Source organism: Nestor notabilis, unplaced genomic scaffold, assembly GCF_000696875.1.
Source record: "Nestor notabilis isolate BGI_N333 unplaced genomic scaffold, ASM69687v1 scaffold24350, whole genome shotgun sequence".
NCBI lineage: Eukaryota > Metazoa > Chordata > Aves > Psittaciformes > Psittacidae > Nestor > Nestor notabilis.
In genome coordinates this window covers 91777-114982 of record NW_009911080.1, presented here as the reverse complement: position 1 = coordinate 114982, position 23206 = coordinate 91777, and the positions used below count along the sequence as shown (strand labels likewise).

The following is a 23206-nucleotide window of genomic DNA, read 5'->3' as shown; positions in this document are numbered from 1 at the left end:
CTGCTGAAGCTTATTCAGGGAGGTGGATTAAGCAAGAGGGGCCGGATGCTACTGCCAAAAGAAAAACTGGTGCCTGGGGAGGGAGAATGAGTCCTGCTTGCTTTGGCTTTTCAGTTGAAGTTGGAAGAGGTTCATAAGGAAAGGCACTGTCCTCTGTTACTCCAACCAGGATCTTGGGAAAAACGTGCGATACCATCTAGGCACACAGGGCCTTCTGCAGCCTGAAGGAGTGATCTTAGAGGCTTCAGATACAGGATGAAACCTCTCTGTAAAATTGTGTCTTGTTTTCTTAGGCCAGTAGGATATAACTGGTGACTCAAGGGATACAATACATAAAGTAGGGTGGAAGCAGGAATCCAGTAGTGAAACCACTTAACTAGAAAAAATGCCTTCAGAAGCTGGTACTGTATTACTAACACCACAAAATGGATTTCCCTGGCAAAGGCAACTATCACAGAATCACAGAAGAGCCTAGGTTGGGAGGGACCCTCTGCAATTGCATTTTGAAAACCTTAAGTGATGGGAAATTCACAATATCCCTGGGGAGGTTCTCCCAGTGAGAAAAAAGTAGGAGAAAACAGCTTTTGCACCCTATATTACTTTAGCTTCTCCATACACATTAGCTTCCAGATGTTATAGGTTTCTTTATGTTTTCTTAGTCGCTTGTACTCTCTCAGATTTCATGTTACTTTTACATAGTATAAATAAGAAAAAATATTTTCTCTTTCTCCTTATTCAATTTATTAAAAAAACATTCATGGTAAGAGGCAGTCACCTCGTACTGTCTCATATTATCATTGACTTACATATCTTACTAAAATAGAGGAATAGGAAAAAAATCCCAAAATGTTCTTTAGGAAGCTGCTCTTTCATTCCGCTTTTGTGCCACTGCAGCATTGGGAATTCCAATATTCAAGCTCTAATAATTATTTTTGCTTTTTAAATTAAAATGTAAACATCATGCGTGCAGCTGAGCACCTAGAACCCCATGGGTAAACCTGGGCAACAGGTCTGGAGAACTGAACCTTAGGCATGAGCTGCAATTATATTCCCCTGGGTAATCCAAGACAGTGACCTTGCCCCTGCCATCCTAGGAGCGGGTACATCCTGCCTGACCTTGCTGCTCCCACAGAATGGGTCGGGGCTGCTGTGTGAGAGCCTGCCGTGAAATTAATCCAAACCACGAATTCTCTGTGATGGGTTGTGGCATCTGGGTGATTCAGCCAGCCTACGTGCCTGAGGCTGTTCTAGTCCAGGCTGCAACTGTGTTAACGTCACAAGTAAATAGACTTGAGTCTCGTTAGCAGTGATGATGGTCCCCCTGAAGGAAAACCAAGGTGGCATAGGAAATGATGTCAGTTCATTATCAGCTGTGAAAGAAGGATAATTACATATCTCTTCTTCAAACTGAGATGACCCTGGTCCTTCAGTAGGGAGCTGGCAATCTAACCTCTATCTGTGTGCTCATGCCATGCCTTGCCACCTGCTGATTTTCACAGCAAAGCCACTACCACGTCTTGAGTCAAGGTGACCCAAGCAACCGTGAACAGACAGGGTCTCCAGCTGGACATCTACAGTGGTGTCCAGTGGACAGCAGCATGCTGGGGTGTTGGCCATGTTGGCAGCCCACATTAAGACATACATAACACAAATCCTACATGCTTCATGTAAATATTACCCCAATAGCCTGTCAATGCAGACGGTTCATTGACGATGATGACCAGCTTTACAACACAGAATAATCTTACAGCTACAAAGAGAAAATTTTCTCTGGTTCCAAAATATCCACCCCAGTCTGACACGGACATTGAGGATAAAAAAATAAATGAATAGAGAGACTAAACAAAACTGGTAGTGCATTTAAATATTTCTATTAGCGATTGAGATGTGGATCTCTGTTTTAGCATTTTTAGCAATGTGTTGGACCAGTGGTTGGTGGTTTAGCTATCTTCAGCTGGTTGTGTCTTCTGAGGAACTTCCTTAACTGCTCTGAAACAATTTTGCTTCCTGAAGGGCAGAGCCAGACACTCAGCACTGTGTTTATAAGGGTGCAATGCAGAGGGAAAAGGAGGAGGAGGAAGAAAGGGAAAGACATGCCTAACAGTTTAGTGACTGTAAACAGAACAGCCTCATGATAAATTATTTTATTTCTTTAAAAGCTAATTGAAGATGCTACAGCATCATGTAGGAGGGTTTGCTGAGTACTTAGGTACTATCATTAAGACCTTCCAAAACTGAGCACAAACTGTTCTGCAAAGGCTAACCACATCTGCCTCCAGAGGTGGTGTTGCTTCCTATGGGGTTGTCTGTAACAGGGAAGTACATGTTTACTGTAGTGGCTGTGGAATGATACACTATGTATATTATATGTGTAGAAATACACATCCAAGAATAACTTCCCTGGAGACATCTCTATTTCAGAATAACAGCTTTAACCTGAGAAGCTACACTAGAGTAAGAACACTGTTATCACCTTATTATGGATTAACTTTCTCAGGTGCTCACACCATATTTTTAGGACAATTTCTGCCCTTTCTTCCCTGCCCTTTCTTCTGGCCACCAAATGGAAACTATGGGAGCTCTTGGTGACAATTTTAAGTGCCAGTTTCCCAATCCCATTGCACTCTAATTCCAGGCTCTGCATCCCAAGATCCTTTCTTCACACTAGGTAGTGGCCATGTATAATCAAGGTGTCAGTAACAGCTTCATTTTAAGTCTACAAAGGTACTTGCACTTTCCTTTAGCCCACAAAGAAGCAGGCATAACAAAGCACAGATACTCATGCCAGTGGACGTCAGTAACACAGGGAAGTGAATAAAGGTATCCTTTTGCTACCAGGAGAAAAGAAGACATTTTTTTCCTGATCCTTTGATACTTTGTTTTCTGTTAGTTAACATGTTAAAAGTATCATTTTAACACTGTTGCCCTAATAAAATTTAAGGATAAAAAATGCTCTCCCAATTTAGTAGGCAGAATTTTTGTCAAGATCTTTTATAAAATAACCTAAATCCATAAAACACAATTTATCTGGTCAGTTGTGTCTAGCGGTGGTTCAGGATCACTAAAGAGGTGATATTGTCCCATAGTTTAAGCTCAGGAGCTCTGTGAGAGCCAGGGCCTACCCCTCAACATGCCAAATCTTGAAATCAAGGTACAGGTTTGCTTTATTTCATGTGTAAAGAAAAGTCCTTAGGGCTTTTCAGTTCAGTGTCTCCCACAACACAAATTTAGCTCTTTTGTGGGTTCTTTAAACTACCATAGCACAAAAGGCAGTAAGAATAAAAGCAGTCCCATAGAGCCCTAACTGTAGGAATAGTACTTTTATTCCCTGTCAGATACATCAGCATCTCTAGCAAAAAGGAGAGAGGGGAATGAAAATAAGACACCCGTCTACCTTCTAAAAGCACAAAAGAGGTTTGTACTTCTAAAAGAGCTTGGGCACTGTGTCCAAATGTTGCTAAAGATGCAGAATCACCTGTCACCTGAATTCCTGTGCTCAGCCCTGGACCTGACAGCTCACCATTAGCTTGCAAGGGCAAGGAGCATTTCTCTTCAACATAACTATTTCAGAGGACCTGGAAGAAACACTCTTTGCAAAGCAGCAGAAGGGAGGGGCAAATAAAGCAGCAACTGCTTCCCTGGCATAGGGGACCACAGGCAGCACAGCTGTTCTTTTTGGAAATGTCAGAGAGGAAAAAAAAAGTGCTGAGGGAACTGTCATCGGTGGACGGCACAATGGGCGATTCCAGAAGTGTGCTTCACATAGTCATAACCTTTTCTTGAAGCCATTGCTCAGGGAGCCCTGGTTTGACTAACTGCAAAGAGCAAACACCACTTGAAAAACAGAAATGTAAATTATAAAATCACCTAGGACCCAGTTGCCCTGTTTCTCTCAGATGAAGGAGAGCACAGATGTGTCTCAGCACAAATGTTGTATCAGAGATAAGACAAAGCCCTGTATCAGCCCTCTCCTGCCTGAAGAGCCACAACCAGGCAATGTCAACAGGAGGATTTCAGGCCAGACCCATGGCTCCACTTCTTTCCCTTCATCTGTCCCCTTTGTAAGTTACCTGCAGCAGGGAAGGTTCATGCAGGGGCATTCATCCCATCAGCTCCCACAGAAAATAGCAAAACACTGTTCCTGGGCTCTGCAGGAAGTCCTGCACCTTCAGAGGCAAACCATGATCTCAAGGTTATTTTGAAGCCCTGCTGATGTATGCCCATACAGCAAGCCACAGCAGCTCTCAGGTGGACACAGGCTGCCCTCTGTCCTGCTTGGTGCCCAGGGCCTCTCTAAGTGAGAGAATGTGGACAGAGGGAAGGAGGAGTGCCATAGTGCCAGACCTATCCCACTTCTGAGTGCTGCCAGGACACGGGGAAGAAAAATCACACAGAATCTTTTTGAGTGAAGAAGACCCAACCTGTAAGTCCTGAATTTCCCTGCAGTCAACATAAAAACCCCAAACCTGAATCCTCTGCTTCCTTGGGCCTGGGACACTGAGGTGAAATGGAGACAACAAAATGATTCCTACTTCATTCCATGACTGTGGTCAACCAGAGGTGTGGTGAGAGGGGACCAGGATTCATCCCTAGCCTAAAGCTACACCATTCAGCTTCTTCAGTAGCTTATCAGACAGGCAGTGAGTCTGTTCACACCTAAACCCCTTGAAGCCTTCTGTTGTGATGTGGATGACACTTATAAGGACTAGCTTCACCACTGGAGATGATCAGGGACCTTTCTGCATCCTTGCCCTTTAACTGCAGACCATTCAGTGATGGGTCACTGTTTTATCACCAATCCTGCTACTGTCCTGGAAACACCCTGCTCAAAAGGGTCTTTCTGAACAGCATTAAAATCACGGAGCTTCCATCTGCCAATGCAGGCAGATGAAATTCAACAACACCACCCCCCCCTCAAAAAAAAAAAACCAAACAAAAAAAAAAAAAAAAAACAAACCCAAACCAAAACAGGAGAAAAGTCACAGTTTTGTAAGATCTGTTCTCGTGCAACTACCACTGTCAGAAGGGATGGGAAAAGTGGAGCCTGAGGTTTTACTAAGCTCCCACACAGCAGTGTGTGTTTTGGAGGGAGAGGGAGGTTGTCACAGAGATTGCAGAAGCTGGAGTCCATGGCATTTTATTTGTATTGTTTCAACTCATTCACCCCCACTCCCCCAAGGGGTGTTCTGTTTTTGAAAATTGCTGTTTCTGCTGAAAACCACATGGTGTGAATTAGTGTGGTCAGATGCTCCTTTCCCCAAAAATATTTCTTTTGGATCTCCACTATTTTGTTTGCCATAGGTGCAAAACCCAGAAGTTTGCTCATGTACGCAAAAGCTAATTTTCTTCCTAACTCATTCCAATAAAATTCAAGGGAGTAATTTGTTGAAGTCAGTGGAATAATACCTGTATAGAACTAATCTAAGTGAGGAAATAATCAAGCATGTTGATATTACTCTTTTCATTAGTTCTTCCATCTTCCATTGATTCCTCTGTCTGAGTACTGGAGTAGCAGATAGACGAACAACTAGGGGCAAGGTCCTTGAAACAAACAAAGCAAGTAGGTAAAAGGAATTGAATGATTATAACCCCTATTTCCTTGGCTTTTTCTATTTTCTCTGTTTGTAGTGTGTAGGACAGTTTGCAACTCTTGAGGATTTCAGTCCAGCTGGTAATTTAACTAAGCAGAGGATCAGTTGATAAAACTCTGATTAGATGTCAGTTCTGCCATCTGAGCTGTTTCACGGCCTGGCTTAACCTGTGTTTAGTCTAACAGATAAATGTTTACAGTTCACCAAGACTGCTGAAGTGAAGTTAATATAAAGGGAGTCACATCAAAACTGGTCAATCCATAAAGCTTTCTTTGTTTTCAGCCTTCAACTCCACATGTTTTGCTGAAGTTAAGCTGTGCAGCTTAAATTCACAAGTTACTCAATCCATAAGTTTAAATTACAAAGCATAACCAGCTCAGACTTCTGCAGTGCTGCAATAGTGCAAGGTGATTGAAGACACATGGCTTGGCATGGTCAGCAGCATTGGAGTTAACCATAAGGGTGCTTGAAAGATCAAGTCAGCTGGTTTCCCTCTCTCCCTTTCCTCCTAACTCCCCTTGAACAAGACAAGACATTCAAGGGAACAGCCCTTTCAAAGACCAGTCAGGTGCTTGGAGACAAAAGAAAAGAGCAGACAGGGTCTCACAACCACTACAAGAAGGACAGGGCTTATGCAGCTCTGACAGAAGTGTCTCTCCATGAACCAATTGAACTCACCAGCTTACGGATCGGTGATCTCCATTAACCTACCACAGTTAAGTGGAGGACCAGCATACTCTGCCCTTATTTGATCTTGGCTCTGTGCAACCAACTTATAACCACTGCAGTGGTTATAATGGAGTTAGTGTCCGAGAGTGCCTTGTATTTTTAAACCAATTCTCCTTCACCAGACAGAACAGCCATGCTGCCACATGCTGTGCAGTGTTCAAGACCGTGCTTCCCCAGTAACCTCGGTGCTGCTGTACTGAGTGGGGGCAGACATGTGGAAGAGGCAAGAGCAGAGGTGTAAAGAAAACAGGAATTGAGAGGAAGCATGGGAAAGACAAAGATGTAAGGTGGTCAGGAGCAGCCAGGTGGAAAATGGCTGAAGAAACCAAAACACAGCCCGACACTGGGGATAACAGAGACTGAATAAGCATTACAAGTCATGTCAAGGTAACCAACAGAAAGATTCCTATTTAAGGAGTTCCAAAGCCACATCTTCTCTCAAAACATCTATAGGGTGCAGCTGATTTGCACTTTGCAGGTAACGTCAAGAGAGTTTACGTAATGCTGCAAAAAGATAAGCACCTATTTAAGAGCAAATTGTTATTTTTACCCAATGCGCAAGCAAATCAAGCTCTCTCATCGCAGACAAAAAAGCTTCCTGCTGTCAGCTGTGAGTTCTTTTGGTGTTGTAAAGCACCACAGGGCATAAAATCACTATGGAATATTTTGCGTTGGTTGTCAACCTCTATTTGCTGGGGATTTGAAAAACAGAGGAGACATGAAGCGCAGGAAGAGATGAACAACAATTAGCAGATCTTAACAAAAAGCAAGGAGACCATCACGGATCTGTGAAATGCATTTTCTCTCTAAGAGACCGTTAACCTCTCTGCAATACTGACTTAGCAAAAATATGAGGGATGCAACTAAGCATCTGCTGAATTAAAAATGGAAGGGGAGAGGGAAGACACTGTGTTGTGAGATAGGTGGAACAGGAGCAAATGCATTTTGGAAATATCTGGTATGTATTACAGCTCAACAGCTTTAGAAGAAAGTTACTTGGTTTAGGCCTCCCTTTGTAAGTTTCTTTTGTCAACTTGGGTCATTCAAGCCTAGATTATAAGAAAAAAATAAGGCAGATCTGCAGGACACTACATTTATTTGCTTTGTCAGCTCAATATATTAAGTGCAAGTTACACTATATATCTTATTAAATGATGTGCCCTGTTTTGGTCTATTCTCTTCTGATTTGTTCTGAACTCAAAGACCATAGCTATAAGACCCTTCAAACCTACGGATGCTTAGACCACAGCAGAAGGAGCAGAAAACAAGTGAAATGCAGTGACCATTACTGTCCAACTTCATTACACTCATGTTTTGGAAGGGTAAACCAAGAATGCACTGGAATGTAGTCTCCTCTGAGGGAAGAAACTGGAAACAGCATATTTGCTAGAAATGGCATACACTCAATCCCCTGAAAATTATCAACACATACAAAACTTAAATGTAATTTAAAAATGGACACTGAGAAAATGTACGGACACAGCGCCAGGGAAAGTACATTTGTGTGGCCATACCTTTGACCCATGACAGTACAGAACAGGTGGGTAGGTGTGAAGAACAGAGCACATTCCCAACACTGTAGGCTGTGTGGGACATGCAAGATTCTGCCAGTCCTATGCCAGGATCCAGGTTGCAGCAGAGGAACATGAGGATGGCATCAGCTGCAGCAGCCACCACCGCGTGCCAATATGGTGCCTGATCTCCTCAGCATTTCTAGACTGATTTACTAATATTACTATCATCAATATTTTCATTACTGTCTGGGTTGAGGCAAAGTAGCAGCAGCTGCACTTTCAACTATGCTCATCCCCACAACAGATCCCAATGACAACTGTAACTGCAGCAGTGGCAATAGCAAAAAAGAAACACCAGTACATAGACACTACATCTGGGAAAGAATTGTATTTGTCCTTTCTGCACCAGTATCACCTTCCTGCTGTAATTACAAACCAGGTAGTAATGCTCGGAAGACAGATGTGCCAAATGTTTAAACCAGAACCAGTGGTGAGGCTCCTGTGGGAGCTGACAAGGGCAAGTCACAACTACCTCCCAGGATTCCCGCTCCCACTGCAAAACCTGTTTGGCAAAGAGCTGTGTTGCAACATGTGCTCTTCATATAGAGTACTTATTTCTGACTGTAATATAGCCTCTTGGCAGGGGATGCTCATGCATATCAAGTAAAACAACCTTGCTCATCCATACCAACCTACACATCCTCATATAGCAGCAGCAGCACAGCATACTCTCTGCTTCTAGTGGTCTCCTGTGGCTCAGAGAACAGATTTGGTTAATCATGCCTATCTCCTTTCCATAAAAGCCTGCTTCACGAGGGACTTTTTCTGGCCTTTCATACTGTTGAGCTATAAAATCAAGAAGTGACAGGGCCTCTGCTTGATGCTCCTATGAAACCATTCCACTACTCATTTTACATGGGAAGAAAGGTTAAAAACAGCGGGAAATCACCAGTGTTAACAGAATGTTAAAAATAACATTAACAGTAATGCTTATCACATACGGGAGACAAAAAGGAAATACCTGAATTATGCTTTAAAAAACAGTACTGCCTGTTCTTAATAAACCACAAAACAACGAGGCCATTGGTCTACTAATCTTATCAGTTCCCAAGTTTTACAGAGGAGAGAGGAAAATACAGCCCTTAAAGCATGTCAGATTCCTCTCATCCTCTGTTTAAGAGGTTACTAAATTACTGAATTCAACATTAAAAATATATTACACACTGTCTAGTGAATGATGGGACTGCAGTGTACAATATAGAGAGTGTAAGCTCATGTGAAAAAATTTGCTGACCTAAATCACTTGCTTCTTGCCAATGTGATTTCAAGAGAGTTGAGGAGGGAAAAATAATTTCCCAAGTAATACACCAATGAATGAATTTTGGAGCTGAAATTTATACCACTAAAGCCATTTTAATAATTTATTTTACATTATTTAGGTATTATATTAGGTAATAATAATGGGTATTATTAGGTGGTATTTTTATGCAGTGAATATTTTTATGTAGTAGAAGAGCAAATAAAAAATGAGCACAGCTCCAGCAACTGCAAGTATCTTGTCTTAACCCAACTTCATACCACGTGTGACAGCAGCAACACAGAGCGAGACAACTCCGCAAGGACAGAGTCATCAGTGATGATTATTTCCTCCTCGCCCAGGTATCCATTATACTCAGCTCAGTGTCTTGATAAAAAGAGAGAATGAATACCAGAGCACATACAGTTAATGATATGTGTGATTGTTACAAATCTGATTGTCTGCCTGCACTGCTGAGAAGAACAAGACGTTATCAATAAAGTTTGATGATGCTGCCAGTAGCAATTCAACAGAAAGCAGACAGAAACTTCCAAGAAATACGGCTTGACTTGCCCACAGTAACAGTTGGCCTCTTTTCCATCTTATCGGGAGGAATATGTGGAAGTTATGGTTGCTTCACAGTTCATTTTTTTTGTGTGAAAGTTGTACAGCACATGTTACAGTCTCCAACTGTTTCGCTGTGTTCCTCCTGAACTTGCTTCAACCTATATTCGAATCTGTTGTCAATTAATAAATTATATGGATGGCCAAAACATGTTCTAGAGAGAACCCAAGGGTTCACTGGCTAAATTCAGTCTTCACCAGATGCAACTTTGCTGAGGCCTAGAGCAAATTCAACTTCTTAAGATGTTTAAAAAACCCAAAAGTTCACATTCTTAATCCCAAAATAAATCTTAGCTCCAAAGTAGGAACCCTTTAGTGACAGTGGGGTTTTAGTCATGGCATATGACATGTCATTAACTAACAGATACCTCCACTGCAGTAGCAGTTCAACATAGAGGGTCCAACCTGGGCCCTCCTTTTGAAATAGGAAGTCCTAAGCAGTCATATCTATACTGTCATGTGACAGTATATGTTGGACTAGTAGTAGGCTATGCTACTAGTCCAACATTGCCAGTAATGTTACTATAAAACCTCTGGTTTTGTGTCCTGTGCTATTGGCATCATCATAACTACATAGAATGATAGAATAGTCAGGGTTGGAAAGGACCTTAAGATCATCTAGTTCCAACACATGGTCAAGGGTGGGCAGTTTGGACACCCAGTCACATGCCAAATAGCAGAAAATCAGTTCTAGTTCCTGAATGACTGCTCTGCTCATGAGGAAGGTCATGAAACACAGCCAGCTGCTCTACAGACCAGGACCTTGAAGGCAGATTCCCCCAAAAGGTCAAGAGCATTAAAAAAACCTAAGACAACCCTCAGACCTACTAGTCTGCTTCCCTACAGCAAAACGAGTTGTATTGCAGCTGGTCTCAGAACCAGTATTCAGAGCAGGATTTAAGCTATGACAGCCATAAGAGCTCTGCAAGAGCAGTGTTTATCCTCACGTTGCAGGACAGCCCAGTTCTGCCAGATTTGTCAGAGAAATAGCTCAAGGAAAAATATCCTTGTCATGCTGCCAGTGCCAGTGCTAAACTAGGTTAATTGTCAGAGAGATGCGGAGGTCAGCCAAACTTGCAGCATACGGCCTGTGTGGCTTAATGTCTGATGAGAAATGAGTCTGTTGCTTGTGAGTAACCACCGACCTCCTGCAGCTCCCATCACCTCACTCCTTCTTACCCCACCAGCCCCCTGGTGCTTTGCCCTCATCCCAAAGTGGATCGCCCATTTTGAAGCGGCCTCTGAGTAGGATAAGGTTTGCCCCCTCCATGCTCCTGTTATGTGGCAAGACAGCATACTACTTCCGAGCAAAAATCAGACATAAGCGAGACATAACTCATTCATGAAAAGAAACAGTTCTGCCAACCATAACGATTGCAATGGCTTTCCAGCTTGGCAGGGGTTCACTTTTTTTGTCTGGCTTGGATTTTACTTTTGGAAAAAAAATGTATTTGTTGATATTGACACTGGCCAATGTCAGCCTTATCCAAAGGTGTGAGAAGACTCCAGCCATAAGAAAACATTCCAGCAGAGTAAAACGTCTAATTTGGATCTCAAGTGTGTGTAGGTAGGTATGAAAGAAGCAAAGGCAACTTCCATGAATGCATGGAAGGAATGAAGTGGGATCTTTCTCAAAGTATGAAATGCCAGCTTTCATTACACATAAAATTCCCAGGCAGAATCAACAAACTCTTAAAGCTCTCAAAGGATTTTGGTCTCTGGAGCTGTCCCAGACAAATTTATTTCTGCACCTTGAATCACAGCACTGGGGAAAAAGATGCTAACCAGTAACAGTCATACCACGGGAAATGCAACCCTCTCTTACCTGCGTTGTGGAACCAGGCGAGATGAGCAGGTGAGGAGAGGTACTGTCTCTCTGGAAGAGGGAGGCAGAAGGTGTGGGAGAGACCCAGACCCCACTGTGCTGCTAAGGGGAAAATACTGCATATGTAGCAGAGTGCAATTAGTCCTTGGCCAAAGAGTGACTGGACCCAGAACAGTCATGGTCAATAGAAATTACTACTTTATGCTACACCTCCTATGCTAGCACAATAATCTGTATCAGACACTCCTCAATACAATACCTAATATATTTAGAAAAATCAATTTGGACACCTCAGCTGCATAAGTTTATAACTCTCCTGTACTTTTAAGAATAATACAGTATATTTGCAGTTCACCTACATGGGCTTCTGCTGGAGGTTTTCAGACCATGCTCATACTAAAATTTCAAGCTTTACTGTGCAATTCAAAGGGCTGGAAATATAAAAGAAGAAGAATGACAGAAGCAGGGTCAAACATGAGAGACAAGGGGAATAAACTAAGTTAAGGACCAGAAGAGGTATCAATCAGAGGACAGGAGTGGAAGAGCAATCAAGAGGGCTGGTGGAAAGGCAGTGAGAGGACAGGCTGAGGAAATGACAGCAGCAACTGCTGGAGATTTTGGGAAAGATCTCGGAAGTCTGAAGGAAAACTAGGTCCTCGGAGGACCTGCTCCCTTTCAGAGAAACAAAGAGAGGGCCTGAAAGTGCCCAGTGCCTACTGCTCCCCTGCACCACGGTACCTGTTCAGACTTCATATGAGATAATATCCAGATCAGAAGCTTTCCCAAAGAGGATATTTGAGACAAGAAGAGTCAGGAACCAAGAGGTCTATTTCTTGCTTCCATGCAAGATGTCAGAGTTTGCCATGTTCCCATGCTGGCCCCTTTGTGAAGCTGTAGCATAGGGGTGAAGCTAACAGGCAGCACTTAATGCATCCATGCCTTTCTGCTTTAACTCACCTCAGTTCTGCTGAGTCCGAGTGTGCTTTGTCCTGGCTATTTAATGCAGGTATTCTAAACATTTCATTTATATTTTCATTCAAGAATCTTTCCATTCAAACCTTGCTTTCCAACACTTTCAGCTTTAATTAACTTCACAGCTTAGCTGCAACACAGCTTTCCATATGCGCAGCTTTGCACAGAGTAAGGAGGCCAACACGTGGCTTTTGCACTAGACTAATACACGAGGCCAAAAGGCGCTCCAGGCTTATCAATTTTGTCACGAATAATGCATGCCCCACAGTCCCCAGCCTCCATGCAGCTAATTTCACAAGGACAGACTTGAAGCCAGACGCCAGTTTCCCCACTGAGTTGAGCAGAAATTGAAGAAACTGGCCGCATGGTTAAGCTCAGTGCTGGGAGGGGGCCAGGAGGGTGCACCTAATAGCTTGAACTAGATTGTTCTTATTGTAAAAAAAGATGCCCAAGGACACTAGAAGACAGCTGGCACTTGCATCTCTTCTTTTTAAATTGAATGAACAGAGAAACTAGATTTTACTGGCTATACCAGCCCAAAGCGCTGTTATGAAATTTAAGAGAGTAGTTATCGTACAAGAGTTGTAAGGGGAAACTTGATCCAGTTAATTGGGTGAGATCCCTTTGGCTGTTGCATGTAAGACTGAAGAGGGGTAAGAAAAGACAAGCAACTTTTGCACGAGGGAGTACATTGTACATTTCACTCTAGCAAGCAACAGATACATATAAAAAAAAGGCTGCATTCAAACCAGTGGGGTGGATCTAGCCGGTGGATTACCAGCAGTGACTAGGACCAGGAGGTGTTTAATCCTTGGAAGGAAATAGCGACAGCAAGCATGGCTGCCACGGGTTCCCCAGCGCTCAACCTGTGCTGAGCACACGCGATGCCCAGCACACCCAGGCACTTGCTCAGTCAGCACGGCCACACGCTGAAGGCAGATCAGGTTGGAAACCACCCCTCGCTTTCCATGTGACTGAGGGACAAGGTGAGGTTATTCACTGCCTAGTCTCAAAACCTTCTTCCCCTCATGATTTTATTTCTAAGTGGCTCATTGAGCTTAAAGTGCAGAAACCCTTCTGTTGGGAAATACCCCACTGCACAGGTCCTGCTTTGAAGGAAGAGGGATAGCAATAAAGACTGGCATCCCTCGGTGCAAGCACTGCCACCAGGTCCTTACCCCCAGAAGATCCTCCTGCAATGGCCACAGGCTACCTCTCCATCCACACACCTTGTTTTTAACAAGGGGGGAATAATATACCCTGAAGAACACTTAGGCAAGTATTTCCTTTCTGAAGATATTTTAGACAAGAAAAAAGAACAGCAGATGTCAGCTTTACAGGGATATAAAGGTGAAGGCATGGACCCTGGACTGGGGTATCCTCAAGACCCATGTAAACCCCCTTGATGCCAAGAGCCACTGGGCTGGTGTGGCTACATCCCACCTCTTCCCTGAGGTTCCTTGAGGGAGACCTCGTAGATTTTTCTTGCCTGGTGTTTCCATGAGCTTGCCCTCAGGAGGGAGCACCCACAGGCTTACCACAGGCTGCTTTTCATGATTTGGCTAAGAGTAAGGACAAGAAGAGCACCTGTGCTGAGGTCTTTGTTGGGGACAAGGGAGAGACAATAGGCAATGGCCGAGGAAGTAGTCTTAGTGCAGGCGACAGTGTCAGGAGATACGTATTTGCTTGCTGAGTATACTTGTAATTATCAGACTGCTAATAGAAAACTAAAGATAGCAGCACCCAACATCTATCCCATCAAGTGCCACTACAACGCATCCACGCACCGCTCTTTCCTACCCACATGACACCCAGCTGAAGTGCAAAGTTCTGACACAGCTTTTCCCCAACTTCATTTCTTCTCTTGAGTCTCCTAAAATCTCCTCTTTATTTCTTAGATGGATTCTAGAGTCTGCATCTCGAGATGGCCTTTGGGCTATACCGCAATTCCTATTCCCCAAGCTGCCAGTTCCACGCTCAAGAAGGAAAAAATGCCCTTGGACAATAGCAAGCCCTGCCAATGCAAGACAAATAGCTTAAACTTTGTTTGACTGGGCTAGAAGGGAAGAGATAGGCTGTATAAGTGGGGGGGCTGTGCAAATCCCAGTGCCCTTTTTCCTCCCCTTTTGCCAACAGCAGTAATGGTAACCACATCCTCCATGGTTCTCCAGCTCTTCCCTTGCTGCTTGCAGCCCCACTGCCCCCTCCTGCTCAGCTGGTATCTCTGGTGGCTGCCAGCCAACAAAATAATGAGTCCTTACTGAGGCCAATATTTGTACTGGCCAGCAACCAAAGATAGTGTGATAATGAAAAAACCAAATGTTTTCAGCTTACTATAGTCTAGTTTTGAGCCATGGAACAAGCCATAAGACACGCTACACATGGTGGTGGCTTTTCAGCTGCCTGTGGGAAAGATTTATGAAGCTGCCTCTGTGGGGCTTGGGGCACAAAGGCAGGGGCAGTAAACCTGTGCCCACAGGTGCGGGCTGTCCTGGACACTGGTGCCTGTGCTGTCCCACTCAGAACTTTGCATTACAAACATCCTGCATGCAAGTTCCTGAGCAACCAAAGTAGCAACCTGTAAGTCATCACATTTGTATAAACTGATTAAACAGGACTGAAACCACTATTTCTTTTTTTTTTTTTTCCCAACTGCTGCTATTAGAGAGGACCTTGAACCCATCCCACAGATTAGTATGTCAGTGCCTTGAGCCGCATCCAGCAGCAGCCAGAAGCACCAAATACACACAGAGAAGGAGGAGAAATTCCTGAAATGAGCTCAAACCGCCTGATGCCCTTTTGGATTATGTCAGCCCCAGCAAATCCTGCTTCCTGCCTCCCTGGCCAGAGATGGAGCAGTGCAGGAGGTGCTGAGCACCAGCTCCCACTCCAGGTAGCATCTGGGGCTGGGCCCGGGCAGGAAATGGGCACCTCCCATTGCTGACAACCGAAGATGCACGTTCAAGCCCCAGCCCACACCCACTCGGTTAAGAACAACTGCCGACATCCAGCAAGACTAACATCCCTGTGGGTTAGAAGGCTAAATAAATAAGAGATGAACAGCTACCGTGCATCGTAGCCCTTTACCCTGGGAGAATCAGTGAACCTGAATTCCCCAAGAAAAGCAAGTAGGCTGTGCCTGCGCCTGTGCTCTGATTAATCTCATCAGTTTGTTTTCCTGGAAACTAGATGTCCCAGATGCCATTGTTTCCATTGTAACTGTTCATCTGCTCTGTTTTGAGCTTGATTGCTCCTGTAGCCTGCTTGGCTTAACTGTGTGCGTGTGGGTTTGTTTGGGTTTTTTGTTTGAGTTTTTAATTAATGTTCTTAAACAAAATGCCAGTAAATTAAAACGGGGGCATTGCTGCAACCCTCAACACCAGATTTGTTAAACATTTAAAAACACCTATAGCATACAGAAATCCTGAGCTGTTTGTACACAGCATGACTAAATTATTAATAGTTACCATACGTATCACACAAGAATTTGAAATGGGGACTTCATGTTTTTGCAAAGCACTGCTATTTTTGTCTGACAGTAGAGACAAAATCATTTGGAAATTAGTCTCATTGGTACTAATCAACTGTTACTAAAACATTCCCACATGTAGGCACAATACAGTCATTTTTCATTTTTGAGCAGAATTAGCCATTTCATCCATTATCTCAAGGAAGATCTTAAGAGTTCACAATTTGTTAAAATACAAACATAACATAATTACTTAAAACATACTGGAACAAACATCTATTCCTAGTCATAAAAGCCCTATTAAGTACTACAATAACATTTAAGCACAGATTAAACTAGTATCATTTACAGATGATAACCTAGACCATTTGGTTTATGGGTTGGAAAGATCAGCTATGGGGTTGTTTCAGGTGGGGGTTTTTTTTAAACATGAAGATATATAAATGGTTTGCTACATTTAAATTTGCGTTACAGAGAAAATAACATTCTGCTGTGGGCAAAAACAGAAATACAGGAAATTTCTTTCCTGTCTCAAGTGAATTATTGCTGGTGAAAGGCTTCTCAGCGTTTTGCTACAGGCTTGCAGCTTTACACACAGAACATTATGCATGTACACACAGAGACCGCTTTACTGGGGGTGTCTGTCCTGATGCCCTTCTCTGTGCCCAGGTCCCCTGCAAAGCTATTTGTGGAAAATAAAGAAAAAACACAGATTCAAAAATGGCAAAAAACCCCCCCAAACTAATAAACAAACCCAGCAACCACTTAAAATGTCAGCACAGAAAAGCAAGTTCATAAGGAAAAAGGCAGATTCACTCAGTATGTTTGAGTGCTGCTTCTGAAGCAGAAAGCAATGGGGACGTACTGCTATTATTAGCCCTCTGGATGGGAAGCAGCTAGTTCACAGCACGGTATGAAGCTGTTGGCAAGATGTTGCAGGATTTTCTTCACAAGTACACATAGGCACAGACACACAGGCAGACAGACAGACCCCCCCAAAACCGCTTGTGGCGAGCCCCTTCCCGCCACTCAGGTGAGACAGACAGACAGAGAGCACGACACCGGCGCGACTGTGCGTACTCACAGCTCAGAGTACAAGAAGTGCAGGTTGCCCACATTGTCTATGTAGTTTGCAGGACTTAGCCAAGGTAGGACCAGTAACAGGAGAGCCTTCATTTTCAGTGCAGGGCTGGCACTGCTGCTAGGGTTCCTCCTTCCCACTGTCTCTCTGTGCTGGTGGGACACACAACGTGAAGCTTTTGTGCCAGCCAAGCCCCTTCTAAGCAAGCCTTTCCATTTCAACGCAATGGTAGCACATTATGAATTGAGCTTAAATCCCTTAAACGAAGCTACACTGCAAAAATCATTGACCTGTAAGAGGATTACTCGATCTGACTCTCAGATGGGTAGATGTGAGGGTTTAGGGACAGCACAGCGTGGTTGGCGAGACAGTGACTTATGCTGCAGAGGAGAGCGATGCTCGGGGAAGAGACCTGCCTCCTGCAGGATTCAGAGTGGTTCTTCAGAGGCAGCTGGTACGTTTACATCACTGCCCACAAGCAGATGGGTTACGAGCTAAACTGCATCACGCAAGGGTGTAGCTGTCTGACAGGGGGGAAAAAATGCCCCCCATGGAGTTTAGAAGCAGGCGATATCAGAAGACCACACCTTTTTAAAGTAAAACACTGCAAAAGATCACAGCCAACTGCTGGCTGGCTGCATCTCAGCCTGAATTCCCCAAATCCAGTGAGATGTTTCTGTGCAAACATAAATCATGTAATAATCCAAGGACATGTCTCTTCTGATAGGGTTTATTTTTGTTGATTTTTTTTTTTTTTTGTAGGATGCAAGGGCAAATATTTTAAATAAGGATGCTTTCAATGGACTACTCCATGGTAACTGGCATTTATAACAAATAAAGTTCTCTCACTGATTACAAAGCATAAACCAGCAAACTCACCTTGTCCCATCGGTGACCTCGTCTCTGATCAGGGCAAACTTTGATTTTCTCTCCGAGAACCAGGATTGGTCTGAGCCCAAATCATGCAAGAAACGCGAGGACAGCTGACTGCCCTGGTGATTCTAGTGGAGTCTACTCTAATTTATGCACTGAGAACACAGATCACGTTCCGTCAAGATTTCAGATGGGCTTGGAGCTGTTCTCGCTGCGGGCAGTGGGTTGTTTATCATTATTATTTTGTATTTTTTATTTGCAAAGTCACATACTTTCTCTCCCCTCTATTGATTCATCGGAACTAAAGAGAACAGCATTGGCTCAGTCTGCTCAATCTGTGCATGGGCATACCAGAGCACAGTGTCCTTCTCCTGTCCTGCCATGAGCTGGAAGTGGCGTGGAAAGAGAGGATGCTGCATTTCTGAGAATTAAATTAAGCAGAGGCATAAGATGCCTTCAGTGATAATTAATGCTGTGCTTAAAAAAGATAAAGGTACTGCACAGTTTCTGCATGCACAAGGCTGCAGAAACCCCCCTTTAGGAGTCAGTCAAAGTTTCCTCCTAATTCTTCCCTCTGGTGGGAATGCCAGTGAGGCAGTGCTACCCACCTCCTGGAAAGCCGAAACCTCCAGCAGCAAAGGTTCCCAGTGATTTCCTATTCCCATGTCTCTGTCCTTTCGCCTTAAGGTAACTCAGCCCTCCAAACCATCATACAGAAGGATGCCAACTAATGGCAAAGAAGCCACCCAGCCTGTGTAGCACTGCCTCCTACTGCACTACCTTAGAGGCTTTAGGTTTGGATGGGAAGGGAGACCACTGCTTTGTCTCTCCTGCCTCCTGCTCCGTGGGCTTGCAAACCCAGGACTTGGCGGAGGGAGCCTGAAACAGGGCAGGACAGGCAGTAGGAGACTGTGGGAAAATCCAGGGGGTAGGATGCCCTGGGCCAGAGGCATAGGATGTTGAAGATCCCAAGGGGAAAATCCAGGCCACTGACATTCAGTAATAAGCACTGGAATAAAACTTGCCAGGCTATTATAGGACCGAATCATGTTTCACAACACTGCGATTCTGCAAGATAGATTGTGAAGGGTATCTTTACTACTACCATAAGGAGGAGAAACCAAGACACTGTAGTGACTTGCATGTGTCCATGTAGGAGAGTTGACACTAGGAAATCAGGAATTGTGCTAGTTGTGTAGCTTCTGTGTAAAATAAAATATTACAATTTGCCTATTTATTGTGTAGGGTTTTTTTTGTCCCCTGTTAGTTTTATGGCCACAGCACCATTATCTCAAAAAAATGAAGAAAAAAAGGAGCACCTAAAATACATTAAAGTCAGCTATATGTACAGCAAAGGGAAAAGGTATTTGCACTAGGGGCTCAAGATTTTATGGTTGGAATCTGTAGAGAAACAATCTCAGTGATAACAGCTCACAGCAGACTGCCAGTCCCTTTACCTGCATTAGTATTGAAATTAGTATTTGAGACCTGTCAGAGAAGTACTGACACCAAAGGCAGAAAATTTTAAGTAACTTTGCTATTTTTAACCCTTAGCAGCAGATAGCTAACCTTGCAGAGCACCACTGGCTTGAGCTGGAACCTGCCACCACCACCTCCTACATGCCATGTGTCAGCAGCACCCTCAGCAGGGAAAGCCAGGTCCTGAACTGAGCGGGTCAAGGGCATCCAAACCCATAACCAAAGCCCCTAGCATGTGGAAAGTGGGCTTTTGACCTTTGCAAAGGGTCAAGAACCCCTTTTCTAATGTTTTGGGGTTTAGCGTTTGTTTTGGGTTTGTTGGGTTTTTTCAGTTTTAGTAATGCAAAATGATCACATTTTTTGGTTGGTTAAACCACAGCTTCAGTGAGTATCTTTAGTGAATAAATACCTCATGAGAATCCAGGTGTTTCAGGAAATGAGGTCTGTATTTCAAATGAGGACATGTCTGACTGGCAGATTGCAGAGCTATTTCCAGTTACAGGCTTCAAAACCATGAAGCCTGCAGCCATGTGAACACACCTCTGTGTTCCAGCTCACCAGGGATGCTGTGACTCTCAGCATTACCACATCCGTGCAGGAGTGTGCCCCTGCAGCAGTCTGGAGCCCTGCACTGGTTGCCCCAGGCTTCCTCTGCAATGCACAGGCAGAAGCACACATCTAGAAGCACAACCCATACCTGCAAATCACAGAGGAAGTCATTTCACTGGACATCAGATACAGGCCACAAAGAAAGGGCATCTCTTAGACCACATCTCCCCTCAAATCTGAGATGCTGATACTAGACTATACCGAAGCATTTGTCTGTCATCAGAAATCACAGCCCTGAATGTATCTCTTTACTCTTTTGCCTTCTTTCCAAAAGGCAGAAGATGCAAGATGAACAGCAGCATGCGGTTTTACACTGTCAACGGAGGATTATTCACCATCAGTTCTATCCCTGCTGAGGACCCAAACTGCTCCCTGGAGAGGTCTCTCCCAGAGGCAGGAGAAAGGTTGTCCTGGCCACCTGAGAGAGGCGAGGCTGGAGGGCGAGCCCAGCCAGAACGCCCTTCCACACCACATTACTCTGTGAGCCCTATGGTGCGGTGCTCACCTGGAAGAAAGAAGCATGCAGTTCCGAAGACCAATACCAAACCAGAACATTTTCTGCTCTACTTCTCATATAGGCCATTTGTGATTCAAAAAAGGATTGAAGAAAGGGCAATTATAAAATCCTTAATGTGCTATTAAAATATTTATAATAGCTCAGCTTCCCCAAACTCTCAGATCTTTTTGGATGACTAAAGACGCACTTCCATTATGTGGCTAACCACAAGGTATCTGCCCAGAACTGCTAACAATAGCATGAAGTACCTTGAATGCATTTGATTCTAAAAACAGAGTGAGATATCATCATATAAAAGGACTAAATTCTACTCTAAATTAATGATACTGTAGGCGTTCATGGGAGTGAAATCAACAAATCTTTCTTTACATTAACTATGTAATTTTAATCAGCATTAATTGACTATATTTTTTCCTCTCCTTAATAAAATTAGCGAAAAAAGAAAAATGTCTATTGACAACAACTTACTGGGTTTGGAAATGCTGTTGGAGGTGACCGCGTTGCATGACCTCCGAGCAGTGTTCTGTGAAAGGGCAGCTAACCATTAGCTTGTCCAGGAGGTTATTCACTAGTATGCTGGACTTCCTGCACGTCTGGAGAATCACAAGTTTGCGGTCCATGGGGCAGAAGTCTTTTTCCACAAGGAAGTTCGTAAGGCAGGCTTTGCAGAAGGTGTGCCCACAGAGCGTGTCTAACGGCTGAAGCAAAGGTTGCAGGCAAATGTGGCATATCAGATCATCATCTACTACTTCAGTGTAGCTGTACAAGTGGTTTTCTTCTGGTAAATGTGCTTGGCCACAGGTGACACAAAGTGGTGGGGAGCTATCCTCCATTTCTTCTTTCTGGCTCATAATCGGAATTGATGCAATTCAAAAGAGGGCAGACGGGAGGACCCGACCTGTTTCTATTCGTGAGAGTCACAGCAAGGCTTGTGTGCCATCAGATCTGCGGGAAGAAAGCCGAAGGGTTGTTGTTCTGGGTTGTTTTCTCTTACTGTACTTACAATATGTATTTGGATATGAATTCCTCTAGCTGCTATTAAGGAAGGATTGCATCTTTGGAATGGGAGGGTGAAGCAAAGAAGGGGGCAGAATAGAAGTCAGTTCCAGGGACTTATATTCTCTTATTATCTAGTTCATTTTACACAACTTACTCTCATTGTAAAGAAAGCTATTGAAATAGGGAGAAATAATACAGGCATTTAATGGCTGAAAACCTTAAATTAGCATGTAATTGCAGTTCCAGTCAGCTGATTTTGTGATCACATTACTTCTGCTGGAAAAGCAGAATCATGCGTAGGCAAACACTGCAAGACTACAGAAACATAGGTAAGAACAATGGGTACTGCACAAGTCACCTGCTCAGCACAGCAAGGGAGAGCAGCAACGTCAGCTAACACACACAAGCATACAGATACACATCCAGAGAGAGGACAGTTTGGGTCATGAGGATTTGGGCTTGGGACCCTCTAGACCAAACCCGTCCCACAGCAGCAATGCACCTGCGACCCTACATTCCAAGCTTGTCTCCTTATCCCCCCATGATACTGCTCTGGATGCCTCAAATAGTTATAGCCATCTGTACCCACACAAGCAATTCAAAACTTCATTTTACTTCCCAAAGCATCAAATACCCCATGTGCTGAAGTGAAGTCCACAGCATGATGCCAAGTACTATATCACTCGAAACTGGGTTTATTCTGTTCATAATTTGTATTGTAGGAACCCAGTATGTCTCTAACTACAGGCCTAATTAGCTCTGGCCATAGCACCTACCTCCTGGTATTTTAAAGATGTAAACTCTATGAGTAGCAGCAAACCTGAAGAGTAATTTGTAGTTTTTACTTGATGAACCCCGACTGCTCATTGGAGCACTTATATCTCATTACATCTATGCTTATTTTTATATACCACTTCAAAAATAAACATGAAGATATAAAATATGCAATGGCCTAATTACTACTCTTGCTTGAAAATGTAAATCTTATTTGCTGCTCTGTCCTAACACTCTACTCTTACTTCCAGCTTGACTTAATTTGCTTAGACAATGTGTCAGCCTCAGACACCCACGTCTCAGGGCAAATGAGGAAAAGAATACAAAAAAAATCTGGCTATGACAGAGCACATTTTCATTTAAAATATACCCTTATTTTTATGCAAAGTTCATGGGCTCTAAACTTGAGAAATTAAACTTGAACATGGCAGGGATTTTCTGACATAAAGGTAAAATGATAGCCCCACTAACTCTAACCAGATGCTTAAATGTCAAACATTCACTTTAATGCTTTGCTAGATCCTATTCTTACCTAGCAGTTATGCTAAGTGGCTGTATAATAATATTTCTGCTTGCAAGACTAAGCTCTGCATGAGCTCTGTCTCCTGATCAGCTCTAGCTTCTTCTGAATTAAAATCATCGCCTATTAGAATTCTTGCAAATATTTAAACTACTCTGTACTGCAGCAAATGTTTCCTTTTGTAAAAATATTCACCAGAGCTTTATGAACAGCTCTCTGTGAAGAAATTAACGTCTTCCTCTAGTGCAGAGAACAGCTCTACCTATCTTAATATAGGAGTTAAAACCAGGATTATTTGGTTCTACTAAGGTGAACAGCAAAATGAAACAAGAG

At 43.5% G+C, this 23206-nt stretch overlaps 1 protein-coding gene across 1 annotated transcript in view; it reads right to left on the bottom strand.

Annotated features, from left to right (window-relative positions):
* LNX1 (ligand of numb-protein X 1, E3 ubiquitin protein ligase) overlaps positions 1–21431 on the bottom strand; it is a 66305-nt gene extending 44874 nt beyond the window's left edge. The window contains exon 1 of the mRNA XM_010013029.1: positions 21049–21431. Coding sequence (XP_010011331.1) covers positions 21049–21431 — 383 coding nt within the window. The remainder of the gene's footprint in view (positions 1–21048) is intronic.
* Positions 21432–23206: the final 1775 nt, after the last annotated feature.